The 27,034-nt window shown below is 41.8% G+C and overlaps 2 protein-coding genes across 2 annotated transcripts in view; one reads left to right on the top strand and one right to left on the bottom strand.

The window, feature by feature from the left end:
• LOC124164506 (tyrosine-protein kinase Abl) overlaps positions 1 to 27,034 on the bottom strand; it is a 291,144-nt gene that overhangs the window by 29,419 nt on the left and 234,691 nt on the right. The window lies entirely within an intron of this gene.
• LOC124164501 lies at positions 16,704 to 18,370 on the top strand. Its single transcript, XM_046541834.1, has 2 exons — positions 16,704 to 17,146; positions 17,998 to 18,370. The coding sequence occupies exons 1-2, from the start codon at positions 16,920 to 16,922 to the stop codon at positions 18,287 to 18,289; spliced, it is 519 nt and encodes a 172-aa protein (XP_046397790.1). The 5' UTR covers positions 16,704 to 16,919; the 3' UTR covers positions 18,290 to 18,370.

The following is a 27,034-nucleotide window of genomic DNA, read 5'->3' as shown; positions in this document are numbered from 1 at the left end:
CGAAAAATAATTAATCTAAGCAATTCTGCACACGTCGGTCACATAACAGAAGTTTAGACGCACTGTTAAAAAAACTATGCCTTTCATTATTCAATATTACAAAATACAAATAATACATATAACAATAAATACCGTCTCACGTTCTCTTTCGAAAAACAGGATTTCCACCGAGAAGGTTGTAAATCTCCTATTACAACCTCCCCGATATTTACAACCTCCTTGATTTCCACGGACACTCAATATGGCGGAAAGGTTTTCAACCTGGCTTCACCCAGAATATGTCACGCCACCTCTGTTGAACTATATACTTTAAGGGATGGAGACATTTTTGGCTTTAGCGAAGGTACCCACTGCAAGGGGCAAAGTAGTAAGGTGAAAAATTTATGAGCAAATTAAAATTTACTAGCGATATTCTGATACGTCACAAGAACGACTGAGTGAGTCAGTGAAATTCGTTCCTTCTCTCTATTCACCAATTTAAAAAATTGAATTTGGCCTTTCGTGACTTTTCAGCCACTTTAAAGATCATTAGGTAAGTGCAGTCAGGTATCTGCCGTGTGAATGTTTTCAGGAAATAAATGATATTTTGCTTAGAACGACGCCATACCAATATGGCTCACTCCGACTTTCCAGTGATACAGCAATATTCCCATGTATAGCGATACTTAAATTTTAATTCACTCGACCTCAACACTAGCGACCGATCTACGCTTCTGCATACAATAGGCATCCCCTTTGGGTGCCTCACTCCACACACACTGCGCGTGAAACAGACACAGGAGGGGGTGGGAGCGCCATGTGCTACACTACCGAGGTGGCGCATCCCTGGGTCCTGCAACGGGGGATATCGCTCCTCTCGCCGAAATAAAAAAAATAAGGACGGAAAGTGTGGGAGGGAAGAACGCGGTAGAGCTCCCCTTTTTACAACATCCCTCCTCCCCGCCCCGATGATTTATCAGGCGACAAATCCCTTCCGATGGTGGCTGTGTCATCCTTGTCTCCATTCAACGACCCCGACGACGTTCCCATGCACCCCTTCCTGGATTACCCCCTGGATTCCGGGACTGCGTGGCACGTCTTCGATGACGACTTAGATGATGACACAGCAAAAATATTGAGCGCATCTCGGCGGGGATTAGGATAAAAATGCCGAAAATGGGCTCGTTCAGCATTTGTGTTTAGTTGTTATTGTGATAATTTGAAAAATGAAGACACCCACATATTTTCGTTTTTCGATACAGAGCCTTATTCTCTAACTATTGGCGACGAAAATCGACGTCGTCAACGCTTTCGCAGACACGTCGATGACGTCACGAATTCACACCGAGCGCGTCACCGGTTCTCTGCTATTCCTCGGCCTCGCGTAGCTTATTGCTGTTGCAAATGAGCCATTCCCTCCCTCAATGAGATAGTCTAATGAAGTCACGAAATCACGAAAAGAAGACGGCAACTTTCGTGTTTTCTTTTTTTAGACGTACAACAGAATGGCTAGTTGAAGATGATTTTTTTCGCCGCAACTATCTTTCATTTCCACACACCGAATTCTTAGGTAGATCGCAATTATGGGCGCAATTGAATGACCACGTCATAACATGAAAGACAAAATACCATTAGACGGATTTTGTTTACATTTTAAAATACGTTTTATTTACCATAGTGTGGTGTTATGTACTACGTAAGATTCAAGTTTACACAGCAAAAGGAATTGATTTGGTGAGCCTAGTACTTAAAAGGAACAAAACCTGCACTTAGAGAGCGGGTGTTAATGGAGGAGCAGGAGAATACAGCCCCTAAGAGTAATGGAAGTTCGGAACTGATGGTGGTATATTTTCAAATTCTGAAAGCCCTAGAATATATTCACTGGTTTTCCGATTTGGTGGTCCATAATCATTGATGCATTCATTCACTATGCATAAACGCCTTCACTCCACCATGCTACCAAGCCGTCACGTTCCCGTAGACCACGATACTCCTACTAAGGAGGATAGTTCGTAATCGCCTTTCGTTCAATTCATTTGTTCTCACTAAATTTAAAAAATTACCATATTTGATAAGGCATATTGAATTTACTATAATGGCAACTGAAGAGTTTCAGGGGTAACGGACACTCAGAGGTCGTACACTACCCCTCTCGGAACGTTAATAATAATAATCGTGTGAATTGAGTTTGTGTGTGTGAATTGAATCTGGTTGTCTCCAATGGGATACTCGGAATAAATTGGCAGTCACTGACGCAGAAATCAACCGTTTATCCCTGACGACTATGTGATACAATCATGACGACTATCATAATAACACTAACCCTGAAGAAAATTACACAAGCTACGTACGTACTAGATCAAAATAGAGGAATCTCGGAATACCGCACGGAGTGTCGTAGGGAGGGGAAGCACACGAAACAACGAAACTCGAGGAGCACCAAACCGTCTGCGAGGAGGAGCGTCCTTCCGGCTTCCTCCGGCCCCGAGAGAGGAAAGGAAGGGCGGGGGAAGAAGACACGACTGAATGGAGGGAAACAGAGCGGGGGAGGCGAGAGGCGTGGATGCGACATATAGTGACTCCCGCCGCCGATGAACGGCCGACTCTCTCCGGCTTGGGAAGTGTGCGTGCATCCTGCAGAGCCGGCAACCCCGCAGCACTCGGGAGGCGAAATGGAGAATTATTCTTTTTCACTCGCTCTCCCGACCCCTCTGCCGCCTTTATTTCCCTCCTTTTCATTCCCTTCCTTTACACTGCCTCGCCGAAGATGGCGGGTTAGAGGGGGAGGCGAGGATCAGAAGAGAAGAGATGACAAGGAGAGAAGGACGATGGATTTAAGAGTAAAAAGGAGAATAGAAAGAATCTAGAGCTTTACCTGCGGATCAACTGGACGACGTTTTCTCCGGTTTTCAACCAGGCTAAGGCCCGGCTTTACCACGCCTGATTGGCATTAACCACAGGGGTGGATTAACGTCGTTGCTTTTTCTTGGGGGGGGGGGGGGCGAGGGGGTTTATTTTTTCCGTAGTCTTTGTGGTATTTACATGTTGAAAAATAAAATGTTGAGTTAATAAAAAAATATTGGGGAAAATAGCGCGAAGAGTCACACTACAGTGATACTTCTGAGCCTATAAATTAGAATAATTACTGGCAATACCCACGACATATAACGACACTATCGTAATATGAACAGAGATGAGGAACGACTTACAATTAAAACTTTTTTAATTATACGTTTTTTAAGTAATCTGTTTCAAGGAGAAATAATGCAGAGTTAAAGTTAAAAACAACTTAGTTGGGAGCCGTCATTGAATCATTAAGATCGCAGGTCGTATTCACGTTCAAGTATCAAGAATTTCATGGCATCACGCTGACGGAGGTTATTTTAAACACCATCATTCACCTGTAAAGCATAAAATAGCAAAAGAGACGAATTCTTTCAGGACTATAATTAAGTATTTTTCTTACAACGGACTTTATGTAAAATATATGCGTCACGATGTGGGGAAGTTATTAATAATAGTTAAACACGATTTGTAAATAAGCAAAATGAAATCCAATGGAAATATTGCAATGCCTCATTTAAATAAAATTATAACAGACAATTGTCGCCAAGAGAAAAATAAGCGATATTATTTTGACAGTGACTCACCACTAAAATCAATCATTGTCATCACACGCCAATTTCATTCCCAATAACATGATTCCTCCACACCGGTGCCCTGATAAACCCTGCCACATATAACCCCCTACGATACCTCAGAAGGTAGTGCGAGGAAATAGCAGCTTTTTTCTTTGGATAATGCTCCCTATTTCTGTCCACAAACTTCGCAAGAATTCCATGCTCGCAAAACTTCCGACGAACCCCAAGGTGGAAGCTCGTACCGCGGGGAGCCGCTCAAGTTATATTTTTAGAAAAAAAATCGACCGACCGGATACGTAGAGTTTAATTGCGCGTGGTGGGCATATTTTTCATTTTCAGGAAAGTTTTCTCTGCATGACCTCAATTGAGCTCTGGAAATTTTAAAAGCAATTTTACTTTTCTCCTATTCCGCGATGTTGGGGCAAGAGCAAATTCTAAAGGACACGCAGCTGAAGGAAAGAAATTAAGGCCACTGGATATGATGAATATGGTGTAGCACATGGCCATCAGAGAAGAGGTTAAATTCAACGTTTTTCGCGTAAATGGTGCCTCCCCCGCACCACCGTCGAGCATTCAAAAGTATCGCCAGATAATAAACACTGAAAGCACGTGGGCCATGCTGACAAGAGAAAATCCTCTGATACATAGCACAAACCCAGAACAAAAGTCATGAATATTGGAGTATATCGCTATCACTGGAGAAGAGACAAAAACTTGGAGGGAAAATAGAAACTATATTCTAGTTTTTCAAGAAAACTGACCAAGAGGTAAAATTTATCACACTAAATTTAGCAGAAAAATACACAATAATGGAGTAAATATACAACTATAAATGTAGATAAGGAATAAGTTTGAACGTAATAGAAGTTAAATGAAATTCCAGTGCCCATGGAAATGGAGAGTATTTGTGACGTGAGAGGAACGAGAGGAGGAAGAGCCCAAGGTACGAGGAGCAGGAAAAAACTCATAGGAATTAAGGCTATACAGCGTAAGATGGAACGACCTCATCACTCTTGAGACAAAAATAGGGCCGCCACTTCCCCTCGTAACAAGCTAGTTAGCTCTTTATTACGTTACTATTATTACTGAGGCGGTTGACAGCACATCTCAATCTTACTCCCATGAATGAGGGAAGAGGGATGGCTGGAAACTACAGGGACAGTATTAGCCAAGTCTCAAGATGAGTTTCCACGCCGTCTCCTCAGCATTTTTATCCTTCGTGGAATTTTCCCGACGGGATCTACGAGCCTAGAGGAAGGTGCGACACATGAACTAACGAGTAAAAATACCATGAAGAAGACTGGTATAAGGAAGCCAATTCTATGCACCAACAGTCGAGCCCTGCGTACATTTAAAAAAAGTACATTTAAACGGCGGCGACGAATAAGGACTTCCGATTCAGTGGAGGAATAGCTCGAAGTAGCTTCGAAAGGCATGGGCAGGATGAAAATGCCGCCCCATAAGCACTTGCGACATACGAACAGCAGTCTTTGCATTTCTAACACATACGTGAATAAGTGAAAGACAGAGCTTGAGCTGCGAGTTCAAGCCATTGCGGGCATCTCACTACGATGTAAAATTATCCCTAACCTTTCTCAGTGACTTTCTGAGAACTCCGTTAATTAAAGAGGTTAAAAAAAACTTGATGAAATCTATCTGGTTGTTTTTTTTTTGTTAATGAATTCGTAGATAGCAATTTTGTAACATCGTATGCAATACACATCCGAATCATATTTTACATTTATACTCTGTACTCATGGTTTTGAGGTATCATTGAGGAGTTTGGCGCCAGAAACTTTCCTGAATCTAACTACATAGCGCGGCAGGCATACTGCAAGGCTGACATTTCGAAATAAAATGGATGTACCGTCAAGAACCGAAAAACTCATCCACCTCCCAAGAAGAAAAATAAATCTTGGAAGATGGGACGAACACACAAGTGGACAGAAAGAAATTAGCAAATGGGCGGACCTAGCAGTCGCGCACTATATCTTTCGAGTGGGGTCGATAAAAATTAATGAGGTTCACGGCGAAATAATAAATAAGGCGGGGAATAAAACAGAACGTGAGAGGCGTGGGACGATCGAGACCAGAAGCGACTTAATGAGACTGTGGGGGGGAGAGGGAAGGGGAACAGGGTATATATGCGAGACGGGAGGGTGGCGCTGAGAGTCCAGAGATTGATGGAGATACGCGGAGACGAAGACGGATGGGGCAGATGGAGAAAGAAATCGTGGAGGGGGAGAGGCACATTCGAGGTGATGGGGGCGCATCGAATGGGCGCGAGTCATCCGGGAAACAAAGGCGAACGCGGGACGTCTGGCAAGGCGGGAGACGGAGAGCACGTAGGGTTCTCGGCGCCAAGGGTTAAGAGGAACAAGGGGTCTACAGTCATGGAGGACGCCTCATTCCTTTCCGGGAAAATATGATTTATGTTACCACTTGGGTCACTTTTTAATCGGTTTTAAAAGGTGTCTGCAGCGCGGCGAAGAGTGCAAATCGATCTATTTTTCTCAATATTTGCAACATAGAGTTTTTAACTGCTGGGAATAGCATTGTAAAGTATTGACTTTGATACATAACACTGTTCATTCATTATAGTATTCTACCGATTAAGGTAAGTTTCCATGGAGTACCAAAGAAGTAATCCGGGAGCCTCCCTTTCCTTCCAGCACTGCCTTCTACAATCCACTGTAAGGCCTACTCCCTTTCAATATATCTAAAAATCCTATTCTCTTCCCTCCCCTCGCTCGTTTACCGAACATTCTACCCTCAAACACCGTTTTCAACATCCCCTTCCCGCTAAGCACTCCTCTCATCCATACCTTCTGTCTCTTCCGTATCTCAACTAAAATCATCACACTATCACGAACATAAATTTAGGTTAGCAGCCCTAATTAAAGCTTATTACTAAGTGAAATTCTGATCACGCTGCCCATCAGCGACGGAGTGGCGACTTATATTAACCATTAAAAGCGCGGTGGGTGACAATACATATAGTGGCCGAATAAAGTAATATCCGTCGTCGAGAGAATACATCATCCCCGCCCGCCAAACTTCCTGACAGATTCCTCATTTCTCAGGTCAGGCATAGTCATTTTGAAAGTTTCTGAGTTCACAGAGTAGACCCTTAACATTTATACTTCAATAATGAAGAAATGTCCTCGGTATTTTATCTCAAGTCAAACTTCCATATATATGATTCAGATATTGGTATGATTTCCTAACGTATAACTTATTAAAAACTTAAGATTTTACTCAGAAAATTTCAGGGTTTAGAGACCTTTACATTTACCTGTGCATCAAGTATGGAAATTTGCCCTCATTTTTCTCTGGTGCCATTTAGATATTTGAGATCCAGGTACCGGTTCGATTTCCAGGCGTAGGTTTCACCTTGAATGTTTCAAAGTTTATAGAGTAGACATTAGATAAGATAGATAAGTAGATAAGCATTTAGCTACACCTAAACTACAATAATATTCCTCCGCATTTTCACCAAGGTAAAAATTTCATATTTGAGAAACACGAAAATACTAAAAATGGTCACCTCTACACACCCTGAATATTTAAAGATGATAGAATATGTAAAATACGATATTTAACGCGGGAATGATGCATCCTCTCAACAATAAGCGTTAGTGAAAGGACGAACCCTGAAGATGGCAACATTTACTCCAACGACAATATTCCCTTCACATTTCCCCTCCACTGCTTCATTCCGCAATTTCCTTAGTTCTCAGAGGATGAGGTCCATCTTTTCCCGACTCTCACAAATAGATAACACATATATAATGAGATATTATGCTAGCACAAGCGCTTTTTCCTTATAAAGAACTCCGAAAATTGTACATGGCCTCGTGCAAGACGTGGGATGACTTCGCTTAGGCTGGAAAACTCGCCGCTTCAATTCCCCTTTTGGATATACATAACATTTATCATATATTTAGCACATAAGTTTAACTTATGCCTTATATGCTTAGCACTAAGGAGCATGAACAACAACTTTGGCCATTAACACCGAACACCCCGATGACCTTTCTACCCACGGCCGGGTCTAACCCAAAACTCCCTCGTTTTAGGTCATTTTCACGAACATCTACGCGGGTAAAAAAAATATCCCTGTACATCCCCAGACTCCACGTCACCGCCCGGAGCGCGCGTATGGGACTCTCATACGGGTGCGGAGAAGGGGACCAAGGGGGAGAACGGAGAAGAGGACGGAGAATGCACCTCCTCTCCTTATCCACCCCACCACCCGCAGACTGCCGGTAGGAGGGGAGGGGAGAAGACGCGAGCACTACGACCATCCACTTCGTACGTGTACCACCGCCGTATATATATATAAAACCCCTTTTTCCTCCCCCCAACGTCCACCCCTTACGCGGCTGCAACCCTTCCTCTCGCACCGCATCAACTTCCCGACTTGCTTCCCCTCGCGGCGTGCCGGTCCGACGAACCCTGCGCGCAGCGCGAGTGAATGAGTTCGCCGATGACTACGCCACCGCGCCGCTGAAAGACGGAGGAGGGGAAGAGAGGTTTGAAAGGGGGGTTGAGGGGACGACGGATGGGGGAGATATACCCTGGCTCCAAAGGGAGGGAGGAACACACTTGCGTGAATTTCCACAAGGGAGGAAGAAAGCAGGGGTCGAGGAGATAATGTTTATTAAAAAAAATGGAACTCCGTAAACCATACGCAACACTCGTAAAAGCTAACGTCAGACGTACGTGTTGAACTAGGCGTAGCGGACAACCACAAAGGAAAGGGATAGTCAACAGGCCAAGTAGGATTAAACGATATCCCAGGAACAATGCAAAAACAAAAATTTTAACTCTCCCAAAAGATGACGGTGGATGAATTCACTCACGTATTAGCCAAATAATAGCCTAGTACGTACCATTTGAAGTAGGCATTAATTTAATAAATATCAGTGATCAAAATTTTGATCGCCGGAAAAGGTTTGAGTATTTCCAATTTCGTACAAGAGTAAACAGGAAAAAGGAGACTAGACACCCTCGTGGTGACCTCTTTTCGGAAAGTTTCACTAACACTCAGCAAAGTACAAAATGCCGCATGCGCATCTTTTGAGTGCATAGGTTGCAGTCGAGGGGGAAAAATTCGCACCTCCTGGTTTTTCCGCCGCGTGGGAATATATGTATATCCGTGACTGGGCTCTGCACTCGGCCGAGTGCGGCGCACATGTTCCGTGCGCCTCACGTGTTTGCGCTGTGCGCGCGGAAAAATCGATCGCGGCACGAGAAGCGCGCACGGGAAGAAGAGAACGTACCCCGGCGTGTGTGGCCAACCCCTCTCAACCTGTCTCGTTAAACCGAGCGCGGGCCTATCTCATCTTAAAGCAGCTGGGTGTGAACGCGCACAGCACCTGAGATTGCAACTGGTTGGTTAAAACGCCAGAGAAAAATAAAAACATCATCACCACACAAAATTACATAAGAAATTGTTACATTTTCCGGGGATGCAATAAGAAATAGAGACCACTAATAGGCATTAAATTCTCCGATACCGGTACAGGACAGACTAGAGGTGAGAGTTCTTGGAATGCCGGCCTCTGGCGGAGCGGAGTAGAGTCCTCGCCAGCCAAACTGAATGTCGTGGGTTCCAATGTCGCCTGAGTGGCCCCTATCAATGACATTTATTGCTCGGCGTTGGAGATCGTTCGTTGTTAATCGCAGAAATCTACCCGACGTACAAAATATGGGCCGTTTCCAGGTGCAAATGATATAAATCAATAAAAGATAACCTTATTTCCAAGTTAAAATCCTAACTTCTTCACCAAAAATCTTTTTAAAATTGAAGTACGATGTCAAAAAGATAATGAGCAGAGATGCACATGCCTATTCGAACATGATACGCGAACTATTTCCAACTTTATTCCAAGCTCTTACTTGATGATTTACTAATTCTTCGGTCAAACAAAAGTCCTTATGTAAATTTCATCATATTCGCTTTGAATCCAACTCCAAAAGCACCCCTTTAACGTCTTATCAGGACCATTGATTAACCACCAAACTTTAAATACACCTCTAACATTGAAAAATGAACTACTGATTGAGTGAATAAGTGATTCTTATTCTACCTATTTTTATACTTTTAAGGACAATCATCATAAACATAAGGCCGGTTTAAGATAATATGATTCAAGAAATAAAATAAAGATTTAATTAATGCTATGATTACGCTAATAACATATGGCTTAGAAGTTTTAATTAGATTAAATACGTTAACAATAGGTACAGTCACTATAAAATCATTGATTTAATCAAGTTACGTCTGATTCAGTTTTGGAATAAAGTAAATAAACATCGTAAAGTTTTAAAATCAAAATAGAGGGTGTAACAGCCAACTTTTCGAAAGAAATAGACAACAAAAACGTGGAGCGATATGTTGAAGAACAGTACAAGAATATTAGCATAGAGGTCTGACAAATAGATGAATGCTGTCTAAGGAAATTATAACTCTTAACTCCTTTCCAGCCACACTTTTCGATTCGTAACACAAAATGAAGAAGTAATCGCAATGTTACAAAACCTAAACGAATAACTGCGGGTAGAGGGAAAAGTTTTGACAAGCAATGTCACGAATATTTTGTGACGCATCATATGCAATGGCTTTCTTCAAGAAGAATCACCAGCAAACATCAAACCCATTCACTTGGGCTCGATATATTATTGCGACGATGAAAGTCCACCACCGCGACTCCGTCGAAGCTTAAAGTTGAACACGACTTCCCCTGTATGGATGCCACAAGACGGACGGGAGGAGTAATGTATATAAAAAAAGATTTCGCCGGAGAAAGAGAGAGGATAAAAATAAGACAACCCTCCACCAATGCGAATAACTCTTGACTGGTGGGTAGAAGAGAAGGGAAGCGAAAGAGAGTGAAGAGATTGAGAACTACGGGGAAAGGAGAAGTATGTACTGATTTTTTTCCTTGCCTTCCCGTCGTAGCAAAAAGGCGCTGAATGTCAATACTCTCCGCCGAGGTAATTCCGAGAAAGGCACCGAGACAAGATGAAGAGGGGAGTGAGTGGTTTGGGATTATTATTGCCATCTTTCGCGCGAGGAAGATGCAAGGGACAGGCCCTCGGGAAGGGGTTGCAGGCGAACATCGACTCGCGAGACATACTCCGACTTTGTTCCCGTTACCCTTCCCTTACCCTCCTGAGTTATCTACTTTCACTAACACAGAAGACACCATTACCTCAAACTTTAACCAAGCAAGAACAATTCCTATGCATGTACATTCCCTTTAAATACGATATGGCGTGAAATTGGAGAAGGTAAGGGAAGTGATAGCAAATAAATCCTTTCCATATTTTCGGATCTAACTACACCGTGGGTTATTGATAAACGCGACATTAAATATGTGGTCAACATAATCAGTAAATCGAACAAAAAACTTTTTTCAAATCGGAAAGTCTTACCCTCTATCATTTTTTACAAAGAGATCCAATTTACAGACTTGCCAACAGGTGAAGCCCGTAAGGGAATTTATCAAGCCTTCTTTTATAAACAGGAAATTAAAGTCATATTCATGACACTAAGGCATTTTTTGTAAGATCGATGAAAGGGCTATACGCATTTAGAATTCAAAACCGCGGAACTAGTTTCAAGCATCGGTTATATTTGTGTATCTACGCTGGGTTAAATTTTAATCACGTTTTGCATACATCGATGACGAATGTGTAAATACCATGACATTTTTCACTTAACTCAAGATAAAAATATAATTTATTCTTCTCACGTCATATTTAAGAAGAGGGGAATAATTCCAAGACCTTTCTATCAGGCAAGACGGTATTTTATGCTGAAATGGTGAGGAAATATTTGAATATCCATAATCTAAATTAAAAAGCAGTTCTACTTGAACCTTATACGACGTATATTTTTACCAATCCAATTACTTTCGCAATAGAACAATATAGAACCTACACGAATACAAGAAAAGTTATGAAACTTGACGCGTGATACTTATTTTTATTCATTTTAAATGAATGCAAAAAAATAATTTATTTTTTCGACTGTGAAGTTATCGGTCTCCACTAACATAAAAATATATTCTTTCATTCAATTCGAGTTCAATAAAGAAACAGAAACTGCAGAACAAACTTCAAGAAAAAAAAAACGAATACTGTCATAGACGTCAACGCTGATCCAGGACCGATACATTTTAAATGAAAACATTCACTCAACGAGAGAGTGTCAACACAAAGTGACAGCCTTCATAAAAGTCTGGGACCGAAACATCCCCCCAAAAAACTTCCGGACATGGCCAGTGGCAAAAGAAAGACTGTACAAGAAACATGATACACCTCCTATTGAACACTGAAGTGCTCTCCAACGAAAAAATGATCCCCCAAACTTTGACAGGCTATCTCGAAACTGCCTACACTCCAAGGAGAAGGGAGATGAGCGAGTCGAGAGAAAATCTCGCCGCTGCCTCGCAGAATGAGCGCTTCAAGTCACGTGCAGAAAGGGAGAGAGAGAGGGGGGGGGAGGAATGGCACGTTTGTCGTGAGACACGCACTTCGCAACCAGACGAACGGGGATGACCCCGCCGACACGCGTGCGTCTGACTGCATCTGCGTGGGAATTGAATCTGCGAACGACTGAGAATTCACGGAGCCCATGGATATTTTAATTTGTATTATTTCATTTGTTTCATTATTTCACGACTGAAAAAGACTTTTTTTACCGTACTACCAACAAAACTCGTGCAAAGTTTGTATCTTAGGGCTAAGATAGAAATTTTCATGTTATAATTCAAATTTCTGATAGCTTATTTCCCAGTTTTACCATCATGATTAGAGTGGCAGCAACATGAAAGATTAGGAAACATTTAAGTGAAAATGGAATTCGTAGGTACTACATAAACAATACTCACATATTTTTGGTTCCTAGCACTTACTTTATCAAATTTAATTTATTTATGGGTTTGGCTAATAGGTAATGTATTTCTTTGGCTAACTAACCTATTCAAACAAGACCGTAGCTAGGCTGTAAATTGTTTTCAGGTGGTGAGCGTGAATGTTTTGATGGTTCACTAGGTATACCACTGGTAGAGGAGGGGGGAGGGTACATGTTCCACGGCAACGCGGTTTATGCATAACTATTTAAGGTGTTTACACTGATATCAAAGAACAGTTAAGGACCAGAAACTTCTTTATTTATGGACCAGTTCTAATATTCATAACTAATAATTTGATCAATGATACCAAATATAAAAAAAAACATTTTCGGGTGCAAAAGAAAACTATAACGTCCCCCGAATGTCAACAGACAAATTTGAGAAAATGTTACTCACAGCTTTTAAATTTTAGCAATAAGTTACTATGAATGCAAATACAGATAATTTCCGGATAGAGCTGGAAACAAGATTTCTACAAAAATAATCCTTCTAGGAATGCGAGACAAAGAAGCACAAATTAAATGAATTTCTACGAAACATCTTATTAATTAAAAATTATTTAAGAATACAGGATTCGGGCGACACAGATTTACACTCCGGTCCTGTCGGTCAGGACCATTAAGTACATCATTGTTTTAACGCTACAACAAAATGCACGGACACATTTATAGACATGGAAAACAAAAAAGAGACAACGACAGAAAAAATACATGTAAGGTGCATCTATATCGAAAGTGAAGGGAACCGAATAGGTGGACTTCTATGAATTTTCCGAAAACAGCCGATGTTAACAAGCTACAATGAAAATTGCGTGTTAAATTTCGACCACTGGCATTTATCTATTCCCTGTGGTCACTGATTTCGAAAAACGATGTTCAGCACACAGAGTATTTTTAATGGGTTATTAAAGGCCTCAGAAGCACATTAAGCATTCAAAAGACTAAGCTGGAAAACGTCGTAAACATTACCTAAAACGCAACATGGACCAAAGGTTACACAATACGAATCACTACCTCTTTCACGCGTCGTCCTTGCCCCTTGTGAACAACATTCCTGGAATAAATGGCGAGGAGAGTGAGTGAGGGGGGCGTGCCTTCCCTGCGACTCCCACGAGATGCAACTCGATACCCGTCTGGGAACAACACGGGAAGCGGGGGCGAGGAGGCTACATATGAGGGGGTTGACGCACGGAGGCAGCGGAGGTCGTGGAGGCAACGCGAGGATCAGCCCCAAAGGCGGAGGGAGGGGGGGGCGAGGTTACGTGGAAAGGGGGCGTTCCTTTTCCACGAAACCACTTGGCCGCCCTCGGAGGGAGAGTGTGTATGACTCACCGCCGCTTCTGCGGCCAACCCTCCTTGTGCCAACCCCGTTGTATACAACGACTCTCCTCCCCTAACGCTCCCTCCCGGCCTGCCCCCGAAGCATCTATCCCCCGGCCGGGAGCAGCATCGCTACCGCACCACACCCACGTAGCAACCGACCCCAGAGGGGGGCGCGAGGGGGACAAGCGGCGTTCCTCGCCCCGCGACAAAATGATGAGGGAACCCCCAAGCGACCGAACCTCCGGAGGACCCACTGAAGCCTGGGTCACACCAACGTATTTCAGGTGGGTTCTCAGATACCAGAGCTCAGGGGAAGCTGAAACGATAATCAAATGGCGTCACTCGCATACAGTAAAATTTATATCCATGCGAAAAAATTTTCATTCATCCATGACAGTTCATGAATAGGGTTTCCGCTGAGACTGGGCGATTTAAAAAGTACTCCATTCATTGCAAAAAGGATTCCCAGGTTTTCCACCGAGCAATTGGCTTCAGGTCTACCTACGTTTCTAAGAACGACTTTGTCTTCATCCTCCGGGAATCCTCTACATCAGGATTGAATTCAAAAGAGATGAAGATCACGAAGGGCACGTCGGTCTTCGAAACGTCGGGAGACATGGAGCCAATTACTCGGTGGAACACTCGAGAATCCTTTTCGCACTTGATACGCCGAGAGAATCTGAGATCTTATATATTCCATCAAAGCCTTTCCCATTAATTATTTGAAAGATAATGATGTTTAATTAATGGGACAAGCGGGCTCAAGGAGAAAATTGCAAGAGAAGGCAGCATAAAATTCAACATAGCAGCATATTATTGAGCTTATTTCACTCAGGCACTAAACAGCACCGACCCCAATAAGATCTCGCACATCAACCCAAGGCCATACGTCAATCAGTGCATGTATTCCTCCCCAGATGCTCCACGTTGCTCAACCGCCAAGGCGACGCTGGCCTGGTAGAGCGCTTGCCTACACAGTCTGGGAACGGATGCAGAGCAATACTCTCACCTCGTTAGCGCACGGCCGCTCGAGAGGTTGGTTTCCTTTCGCGTGATTTCGGGTTGACGACTGCGCCTCCTCCCAACCTCCGCTTCCTAGGCCGGGTGACACACACAGTGTCACCCAGCTTAGGAGGTGGACATGACTCCAGATAAGAGAGTGAACGACGTCTCCGCGACGCACAACATAAGCAGCAACATCTACTCCACTCCATCGCAGCTGATCCAGCGGCGGATTCAGGGGCAGGAGCCACGACCCCCCTTTTTAATTTTAAAAATTCCATTTTTATAGGTTTAGTAGTTTTTGTATCCTTTAACACCTAAAATTGTTCAATTAATTCTGTTGTTATGAGTGAAAATGAAATTCTAGGCTCCAAAATTCGTAGTGAATGGGTATTTCAAAAAATTTACAATGGAGAACCCCTCCTCATAATTTGATGCTGAATCCCCCCCCCCCGGAGCTGACCCAGTGCACTCCCATTTATGACTTTAATGAAAGAACTATCCGATTCATCGTTGACAATAACTACTTCTTAATTCCTTATTTGCAATTTAGAGCATGATCATGTCCACTCAAACTTTAGTTATATCTATTGCACACCATCAATCGAAAACCATGTCATTACCATTAATAGGAATACATCATTTTCAAGTAGATTGGCTATCCTGTTCCCTTTCCTTCCTCAGTTATTATCCTATGACAATGAGGGAGACGAACACTATTAAAAACAGCATGGCATATGACCATTCTCATTGAATGTAGAGTAGAGTTATACACCCTCGTGCGAATGGAAAGCACCACCCAATAGAAAGAAAACGTCGATAATGATGAAAAAATACGCCAATCACGACACATTTCATGACTACGGTGAAATTCAACGCGCAGAATTATTGAAGGTCCTCATGTAGGTACTATCCTACACTGAAATCGTAAGAGCCGACCACTAAATAGTAGTCCCTTTTCTTAGTTAAAATGTCTTTCCGAAAACGACTTACTTTCCTTGAGTCGCGTTTCCCATTCGGATTATTCGAACCTTTGACCCAATTCATTGGCCGCAAAACCGAGATAAATTGTTAATCGAATTGATAGGATGGCTACAAATTATTCCATGGCAGGGGAAATGACACTTCATTAAGAAACACCTTAGCGATAAAAAAATCGCCCGGAAACCAATTTCATGGATTACCTCACATATGACTTCATAAACACTTAAACAACCCAAAGAAGGGATGCATACCTACTCAAACTGAAGATGGAGAGGTAAAATACAAAGAAATGGACGACTAATTTTAAAAAAAGGGCGTCACAGATTCTTATACAATTAGATACATGAGTAGAGATTGCAAATAGATTCTCTAACTGGCTTCATATAAATGCGGAAAATTAAGTATACTCCATTGCATAGAAATGGGTGAGAAATGAAGAATAAAGGTGATGCTAACTTACACCGTTCTTCAATACTCAAATAATATACGTAACGATAAGAATTAAGATCGCTTAAAACTAATTTAGATACAAGTGAGGGGGAATAAAATACATTTGTTCAATGCATAGCTATGACGAGTACTTCATCTCTATAAACATAAAATCATAGAGAATTGGCTTTACAACGACACCATCTCCTCGATGAAAACCAAAGAACTCCAGGCTTCATTTACAACTGGTAGCTATAATGAAAGGTAGAAAGGTGGGAATAGCTTTATCAGCTTTATCAAACATGTAAATGTAACATTTATGACATATATGACACATAACAAGACGCTGCTTCCTTCTACAGCCACTGAATCACACTGAATTATACGATGCACATTGTTGCTATTAGTAAACTAAGCATAGCAACGAATCAGAAAAAGAAAATAAGAATGAATAAGTTAATTCTGAAGAGAACCGGAGATGATAGAGATTAATACTATCACTAGATACCATCATGAGTGGGGAACCTCGATAGATGCTCTGAGAGGCTACAGTTACTTTGTAGCAAAGTGGCCATTCATATGTGTATCTACTCCACCAGGTCAACAAGGAACGCCATTATTTAGTTTCAAAATTAATGGCGACGACCCTGGATTTCTCCTTTTGGAATAACCTACCAACAATCCTAAGCTACTCGGTATCCGTCTGCACATTACTCATCGCTACTTTTTACCTCCGGCAGAACATTGGGGGTATCTGGAGGGCATTCATAGGCAGCTTGGGTAGTCTCTGTGCATATGTTAATACGAACAAAGGCGGATGCAGCGAACCAAGTCCGACACAATGCCCACGAAGAAAAGAGCGGTAAGTAAGGCCATAAATGCATGACAACCTAACCTCCTGTTCATATATAATTTAACAAATAATGTTCCCCTATTTGATGGAAATCAGTACATGCAGTAACATGTGTTGAATATCAACTTTATACCAATTTCTTTTCCTTAGCCACTCAATTGAAATTACTGTTCTTTCTCCTGTTTTATTTAGGAACTAATTTCTTAACATAAAACAATATCATTCACATCAAAAAAAGGAAAATTCCCTAATCAAACCCTTAAAATAAACTAGTAGTAAGTGAAAGTAATAATGGACCTTCCATGAATGAACTCTAATAAACATTGTGAAATGGAAGGCTGATGTTTTTGGTTAATGCTTCCCAGATTTTCAATTGTCGTTTAAAAGCATTTTGCATTTTTAAAATTCAATTAGTATCATCAGTAATTCTTCCGGGATGAACGTGCGCAAGTGCCCCTCCTATTTAAACCGAGTTTCAAAACGAGAGCATAAAACTAACACGTTTCCCGAAAATCGGTGACACGCCGATTCTCCCCCGACTTCTAGTTTAATTCCAAAGGAATTGCAGGAACTTGAACATCATCATTCACGAATTCAGAAATATCTGTAATTTCTCATAATACCTACAATTTCCAATGCTATGCTAAAATATACTATTGATTTTACTTCTTCTTAGCAGCAGGACGTTAAATATTTCGAAATAATCAGTTATCAAACACAAATTCCCTCCACAGGATCCAATTAATTTGGTCTCATAAAATCACTTCCATAACCAATTATAGGTAAATAATATGGGACACCATATTTAAGACCCATATCCGCACGATGTGACCATTATCTCAATTTTTATTAAATTGCAGGAGACCCGCTTGTAGACGTTATGAAGACGAGGACATTTATGAAGAAAAGAATGAAAGCCATGATACCAGCATCTCCGACAAAATTGGAGGGGCAGCCAAAGAACTTACAGGGATACTCAAGAAGACCTTTCAGTCTTTCTACGAGGATAAACCAGAGGGTGATCCCCACGTTCCTACCAGGACTTTGTACTGCGATGAAAACTCAACCGATATCAAGAAAATACCAGCTGAGCTCATACTCACTATGAAAAAAACAAGAAGCGGGAGGATATACGGACGTTTGTACTCATGACAATTTAAAATTTTATGTCAGAATTCTTCAATGTGAACTTTTAATTACTCTAAATGAATAAATATTAACATTTGAAAATGAGACCGGAAAATCGAAGTCAATGATAATAAAAATTTGACAATTGTTGCCATTCACCCATTACGGAAATCACTCGAATCATACAGAGAGCTAACAACGCACTCAAAAATAATTCCTTCCTAAATATTCCATTCAAAACTAAATTAAGCATGAGCAACTCGAAGGAGATTAGCAAGTTTCAAGGAGTAATTTGTCGTAAATTAGTGTTAGAGTAGATTATAAGCGAAAATAAAAGCTGCGCATCGGGTGTACAGCTTATTTATTATGCACTGAGTAGGGTTAAATAAAAAAATCGTATCATATCCTTTCAAATAAATTATGAAAAAAATGCTTTCGGAATAAAATCTAAAAATCATACTTCTTTAGGAGCATCCACAAGTAAGGGCAGCGCTCATGCGCCGAACATCCAAGTAGCAATACTAATACAAGAAAATTATGGGTATACATACGCCAAAGTTTAACGCGGTAGGCGGTATGCTTGGTGTTTCAAGAATAAAAACTTCAACACTAACAGTACGGAAGCGTGTTTACGCTGTTTGAGATGAAATCGCGGATTTAAACTTAGCAGATATTAATTAATAAATAATTTCGTTGCTAATGTTTTTCGACACTGATGGATTTTATTAATTTTCTCGGAACACCAACTAAGTTACCTTGAGGTTTCATGGCAGATGATGAGCACATAATAAAAATGAAAGGAGCTACGTAAAATAAATTAGTAATGAACTATCATCATACGATATTTGAGAGGGAAGAAGTAGCGGCTGATAACCTCCAACTAATAATCAACGTAATTAGAGGATATCAGTCAGTTGCGCTAGCATCACATGTAAGGTAACCAGTTGATATAACAATTTTCAGCTACCATTTCGTCCGAGTTTTCGGCTCAACTTCCTTCTCCTTTTTCAAATGCCCGTTACCTTATTCACGTATTCACGTTCAAAAAAAGCTTACGCTTAGTCGAAGATTGCTGAAAATAATTTAAATCAGCTTCGAACAACATGAATGGCCCATTAATTCTGAACCCACGGATAAACCATTATAGTGACAACATAAAATAATAATTGTCCACGAAGCCCATATGACTTGAGTCGCGAGGTCAACTCCCAGTAAAAGAAAACGAGAAAGGCGACGAACTTGTCTTTCGCCAGTATGCATGCAAATTTATTCCGAAGTGTGCGAGAACAGGGTGGCGTGGATAACTTGAAATCGTTTAAATTCCAGCGAGATGTGAAGAGGGCGCGGGCTTCAATCAGGTTCCGCCCACACCGGAGCTAGCTTCCGCGATATCGATACCTTTATGGACGGGGCGACCATTATCACGGCTTTTTATAATGCTTCGGGAGGACGCCTCTTCCAGTAGCCTCAAAGAACATGGGGGACGGAGGGAAAAAAAAGAGAATTCACGGCAATGAGAGGCACCACGCCTCGAAGATCCGTGGAACCGTGCCAAATTATTTCGCACCAATGCACGTGTCACTCAGGTGCGGAGGGCTGTTAGCGCGACCCACGCGCGAGGGCTCGGGTTCAAGAAGGGGCGAACGCTGACCTCCGACGCGGGCGGGCCGACAGATCCAAAAGAGACCCACCCTCACGATAAACGGCTTCAGGTAAGTGATGAAATAGGTAATAAATGTATAAGCAAGAGAACAGAGGCTCCGGTTATGAATGGACTAGGAACAGCACAAAAATGTCGAATGTCATTTTTTGACATTTGGCGACAATAGCCTTTTGCTCAAAAGGTTGCGACTGCATCTGGATTTCGGAAGAATTATATCCAGTTATGTGACCAATCTATAGGATTAATTTCTTCTCAAAGTGATGACAGCTTAAAAGGCAACGACTTAACTGCAATGAGGCAGATCGATCATACAAAACGTGATTCTGCCTGAAGTCGCAACATGCAAAATCGCTATAAAATAAAAAAAACAATAGAAAACAAAATTCAGTACGAAATAATAGGAAAACATGCATCAATATAATCATAATAATCTAAAAATAAATTTAACAGGCACTGTTTCTTCTAAGTTGTGCAGTTCTAAACATGAAATTTTGAACTCACCCATCGGCATTCAAGGAGTCCACCATTAGAACATGACAATATTAATGAATTTATTTAAGCTAATGCCTCGGTGCATCGTCTTTAAAGTTTCATGTGACGAAGTATCAACTTTGCAACACTATCATCTCCCCAACCACGTTCAACATAAAGGCATGGCTAAGCACCAAACACTCCAGGATCATACGATGCCAGTTGACTACTCAAATATTTAATTGGTTTAATTTTAGGAAAAATAGAGAACACAAAAGGGAAAAAAAGAGAACGTTACATAAGTCAATAATCGTGATTTAGTAATTACTCTACACAAAAACATACCATCTACTAAACTTCGCACACTTTTAATGACTCATATTTATTCCTAAATTACTTGCCCAACACAAATAATTCGAGGTCTTCGAAACCGTCATTATATATCACTTGGCCTTAGATGATTGTCAAGATGATTGCCGTAGATGAAAATCGATATTTTTACTAATTGTATTACGATTTCAATCCAACCACAACTCCCCAGACAACATTCAAGGTCAGCAAATACTCTCCGACACCAGCATCACACCCAACATGATATGACGCAGATCCCCTCGACCCACCCACCACCCAGTGATGAAGGAGGACTCAGTGGCCCCCAGACATCTCGTTTCCCTCCTTAGCAGGAGTCCCTTTCTCCCAAGGCCCTCCGCCACTCCATCCTTGGAAATGGAGACGCTCTCGAGCTAACACAGCAGCACTCATTCTCCTCAGCCACTCATCCAACCCCATCCCCCCACCAACCCTCCCCAGCCATAGGACTGTGTGTCGACGAGATGTATCGACCGTAATACGAGATATTAACTGGCTATCGAAATGCAATGTATAGATTTGCATTGTCTTGTGGCTCATGACATTCCTCGCGAAAACTGAAGACAATACCCTAATGGAATGTGACAACAAGGAAAGTAAACACGTGATTTAATGTCGCATATAGGAACAGCACAAAAATGTTGAGTGGTAACTTTTTGACACTTGGCGAAGAGCATGTACTAGTAAAAAATGAAAAGCAAGAAATAGCTTTTTACGCAGAAGATTGCGAATGTATCTGGATTTCGGAAAAAGTTTATTGGTTGGGGAACAAATGTTTTAAAAAGTACACTTACAACATATCGACGATGAATACCGTATTACGTGCCACTCAAATTTTATTTTTCCGGTATTATTTCCTCCGTATTCGCTCTCTCTACGAGGCTAGGCGCGGAGAAGTAGCAAAAGGTGTACACCCATGTCTCGTATAGCGCAAGGGATGCGTTCCTTGGGGTCTTTGCGCTATACGAATTTGCGTTATACGAGAGCGTTTTAACATAGGGAAGATAGGGATGCGTTCCTGGTAGCATAGGTCTTGGGTATTGAATTTCCTCTAAAACATCTATATTCCCATAAAAAGCCTTAGAAAACATTATTTCTATAAATATTTATAGTTAAAAACATCTTTAAAGATAGTATTCACGCATTCAAAGACTTTTATTCACGTTAAAAAAAATTCTTACGTGCTTTCGAAATTCCGTCCTGTCGTGCGGGTGGGCTAACATCTGCTATCTCAGGGGATCGTAATGCGTTGCCGGCAGTTGATGATTTTTCAAACTAGTCTAAAAACAACTATTGTGTCACCCAGGCCCTTTTGTCGCTCATCGAAATGACAGGAAAATGCTACTTTAAATGCCATTTCATAGCTAGCGGAGTTTATGAATGATAAATCATTTTAATTTGAAGTCCTGCGAGTCATTAGCAGCTACGTGAAACAGTCTTTAAATGCCTTGAAACCTGACCCAGGTTTTCCTTCCCTGAAAATGAATGAACGAGAATGCATTCTTTTCCAAAAGAATATCGTCTCATCTACACTAAAAACTAGTTGAGGGGGAAAGGAGCCACTTTCAATAACAGCTTGGAGTTCATCAGAAAATGTTGTGGTGGCTGCGCTATCAACACTTGCAGATTCACCAGCTGATATCGCCGCACTGAAAATACCTGCTTGCCGTTTAAATTCTGGAACCAACCGGAGCTTTCACTTAATGTCTCGGAGCGATTACCACTCTCGTCTTTTTGTACTGATTCACCATGAACTTTCCGTATGTGTAGACCGCTTGGTTGAAGTTGGTGCGGCTGAGGTCACTGATATTTTAGCTTCGTCTTTATTCAGAATAAGGCATCGTGAGTTTAAACTTCCGCGCAATATCGCTTTGACGCTCTCCATTTTCAAAGCAATTGACCTCTCTCAAGTCCTCTTCTAGGTTAATGGTTTTTCTTGATAAATTCTTGATTTTTCTATACGCATTCCTATTTTTTGCCATATTCTCTTGGTTTTTACCCTGTATGGCTCTATCTAAATCACCTTCTGCTGAACTGTATTCCTGAGACGCAGAAGGGCTATGACTGCGGGGAGGGAACGAAGCCATTGTGTTTAAGACTCTATAGCGGACCCTTTTATGTGTTGATGCTATTCATGCGCAACTCGGTCACCGCTCTGAATACCGATGACCTTGAAGGCTTTAGCGTAGATCTCTACCTGGAAGTCAATCGCCCGGTAACCTACGACGGCAAAAATACGTCTCAAACCGTATTGCTGAAAAAAAAAACTCATTTCCACTAGCCCCACGCTTAATTAACGATCTAAATTATTTATTATCATTCTGTTAAGGAGACGAGATAAATCTTCGGTAGGCCGGCTATCTAGACCCAATGACGAGTAATACTTTTGGCAATTGCGCAGCAATGAATTTCGATTAATATATAAACAAAAAAGAAGATTTGAGGCAAGAAATAATATTAATATGCGTAAATTGATAGAAATTTCGTGTGTACTTAGCGCAAGTTCACGTTTTATCTCGAGAGCGTTTAAGATTTTTGATTAGGCTACACTGCGTTGCAATGTTTCCCCGAGGGACGAATTTGCGCTATATCGAAATTGCGCTAATCGAAATTGCGCTATACGAGACATGGGTGTAGTTGGATGAGGAGCGAGTTAGAGGGCCGCCTCATCCACGACGCCTCCACTCCTCGACGTTCCCCGCAACGGCTGCCAACACCACAGCCGCATTCCACGTCCACCACCTCCTCAACATCGAACCCCAGAGTGAGCCCTCATCCCGCTCCTTCCCTGCGGCAGACACGATTCACATTCTATCTCGTCCTCAGACGAGAGCGTGGCGAAAGGGTAAGAGGGGAGAAAAACGCCTCGTCGAGGGTAATTGAGGGAACAGGGGATCCCAAGGGCGCGGGGGGGAGTCTCCCTCCCACACATGCACACAAGGAGATGGTGATCTTTTCAGATGTACCGTGTGTACCACGAGCCTATGTGGTTCTCGGACATGTGCGTACCGCGCTACTTTTCCACGGACAGAAAAGGAGAACGACGGGTCCACATATCCGAACTGCGCAACTTATCCTCAATCAGAGAGATGATAAACCCTAACAGGCTCAAACGGGTGGTTTTCCCCATACACGAGTGGGGAAGTGATCAGTTTTTTGGGAGAGGATCAGACACACAGCTCACAGAGAAGCTTAAGATAGTATTTTCTAATAACAATCCATGACGATGATATATTTAAAATTTCTAACGATAGGTACCTCGCTGACTCATCATGTTCACTCGATGTAATACGATTCGAAGATTGCTATATTTCTGTCCTCCATTTTTCTCTGAGCCAAGATACTTCCATCCGTTGCTAGAAGTTCATTTCTCCTGTCTCCTTCATCATCTGCTCCAACCACTTATCTCGTGGTATCATGGGGAAACGTAGAATAAATGCTTCCACTATTCAAGCCTGATAATGATTCGATGATCCTCTAAATTTCTCAATAATTTCGTTCACACATAAACACTACATACCATGCGAGAGTAAAAATGCGATACAAGTCATGATTCATAGACTAAACTAAGGCATAAAGTAGAAATGAATCTTATAAATAATGTCGCCACGCACACTTCCGCTACCTTAGCAACACTTGAACTATAACTCAATATCAGGTTACGCAATTTTATATCTGCTGACACACATACAAGGTCTGTCTCAGCGAATATCGAAATGTAATGAGAGAAGTGGGGCATGGAGTTGATTTTCCTCGCCGCGACGTCCAAGTGCGGTTTCCAGAGCGAAGGCCGCGGTTTTCTCGAAATCTGAGCAAATCCAATTCAGTCAATCTGGTTTCATTCGCGAGTAATCGGATTCGAGAGGGGGCACACACCAGCCCGCAATCGGTAACGTAATATACGAAGGCACACCACTCGTTCGGATCACTCGCAGCGAGAAAGCTGTCATGGCGACAGGAGTACAGAGTTATGGCCTAAGGCCAAAATAACGAGTAAGATTAACGTAAACAACTAGGGCAACTTTCACTGCAAAAATCGATAGGCGCGGTATAGATATTTGATAGGAGTACGATAATAAGATAAAAACGCCATAAAATGGGAAATTAAGAAACAAAAATTAAGACAGCTGAGCGAAAGCGTTTAGAGGAAAATATTGACGCTAGCCTACGCTGATGACAGCCCTCATTCATATCTTGAGTCATGAAATGATGTTGGGCAATCGGGAAGACGAGCGCTATCAACTGTTGGCCAATCGACGCCTCCTAGTCAGGTAAACAATCTCTGCGAGGAGGAAAAAAATCTTTCGTAAAAACGATTTTATTGAGAGGGCATAGAACGCCATAAAGGGTATTTTCAGACCACGGGAAATCTGACTCCACGCCAAATGATGGCACAAAAACTAAGGTTTCCATTCAGACTGCAAAAAGGATAGATGATCCTGATGTTAGTTTTTGATTAAGATGTCGAAAATAGCGTAGAAAGGTATTTACGCTTACAATAAAACCAAGAATTAAATATTGATAAAAAACGGATTGCTAACGGAGAAGTATATCGCCATCAAATCATCGCTAAATTTAAAGTAAGAATGTCGAGACAAATACTGGGAAGGAACACGCAATGATACAGCCATACCCAATTTCGCATATCGCTTTTTAGCACATTTTTTAAAGCTGTAATTAAAATACCAAAATACGAATATACGTCGATCCTTTAACATTAAGTCTTTGCAAAAATTAACATTCCTAAGTGATTACTTCTAGCAGTCAATATTATTAATATTATTGAAAATTACGAATTGAAAGTACATTATGCCTGGAAATTGATGCAAGACACACGATTAGCTCGTAGAAATGGATTTCTGTACATGCATTGGCACAAGATGCGACTGACTTGAACCTTCAGGGTCAAGACATGTCACGTTCGTTTGTCCATTGAGAAGCGGCCTTGGGGTCCATGCCACTCGGAGTTGAATGACCACAGGTTCTCCGCTCGGAATATGCAACCTTCCGTCGTGAGCCGCTGACACGAGAAGAATTAATCAGTAAGAAGCGACCAAAAAAACTCATTAACACGGTGCAACCGAGAACTCGGAGGCAAAGGACATTACTGACAGAAACAAGGCAAGGTAACCGGCATACTTGGGATAAAAGATTTGAAAAGGTGAGGGTTAAATGTAATCGTTACAATCATTAACTTATAATTACTGCTTTCAGTCTATTTGCTTACAAGGTAAGAATTAACGGTCTAAGTGAAAAAACGGAATTTGATGAATCTAAAAGTAAGGTATGAAGAATTAACTTAGCATGCCTGGCATATGAAAAATCTTCCTCTCAAGTAACAGAAAAGTTATAAGTTAACATGTAACTTACGAGCATTTAACTATATTGAGCTACTTTTCAAGGGAATTAATTCCTCGCTTTTACCATAAAATATTTTAAGAAAGAAAATTTAACTTTACCCGGTTCATTTTTTTTAACTTTCCCAACTATGACCCCACCAGGCATAACGGGATCATTACGACCACAATTAAATTCGGCGACCAAGAGCGGCCGAGGAGGAGGATCGGAGACTGCCGAGAGACGACGATTGCCCTCATCTGATGGGCCAAACATATGCCGTCTCGACACAGATGAGCGGGGAATTATCTCTTTCCGGCGGGGTTAAAACAGCAGCCTGGGGAGAGCTAATAACTGGGCGGGAGGAGGAGGAGCAGGCGTATTCTGGGGCTCGGCCGAGGTCGCGAGAGGCCAACATCCAGAGAGCGGAGGGCCGTCCGCACACGGCACACGGGAGAGAGAGGACACGGGAGGACCCAGCATAGATGGAGCGCATAACGGGAGATACGTAACTGGAACCAGCCTCCTCCTCCTCCATCCAACCCTTTCCACTGTCCTATTCTCCCACAGTCATCATCCCCCTTGCGAACTTCTTGATACACGAATAGCGACGGGACAGTCGTGAGGATCACTGGGCTAAGATGATATCTAGGATTATCGTTCGGGCCCCACGAGAGAGGGAAATATATATGAGCCCATAAATTTACTGGTGGGTTGTCATGAGTACAGCTGGAGCATCAGATCCGCGAGATGACATAAGGCTTGAAAAATTAGATCACTCTTTTTCATTTGCCAAAAGAATAAATCTATTGTTTACCGAATGTCGTTCTTATTTTCCGCGGTAAAATCCGCTACGTTTAAGATAGTTCAATTGTGATTCTAAAACCTCTCCAAAATAATGATTAATTGGGCTACGCCTCATTGTTTCA

This window comes from Ischnura elegans, chromosome 1, assembly GCF_921293095.1.
Source record: "Ischnura elegans chromosome 1, ioIscEleg1.1, whole genome shotgun sequence".
Classification (NCBI taxonomy): domain Eukaryota; kingdom Metazoa; phylum Arthropoda; class Insecta; order Odonata; family Coenagrionidae; genus Ischnura; species Ischnura elegans.
This window is presented reverse-complemented; position numbering and strand designations above follow the sequence as displayed.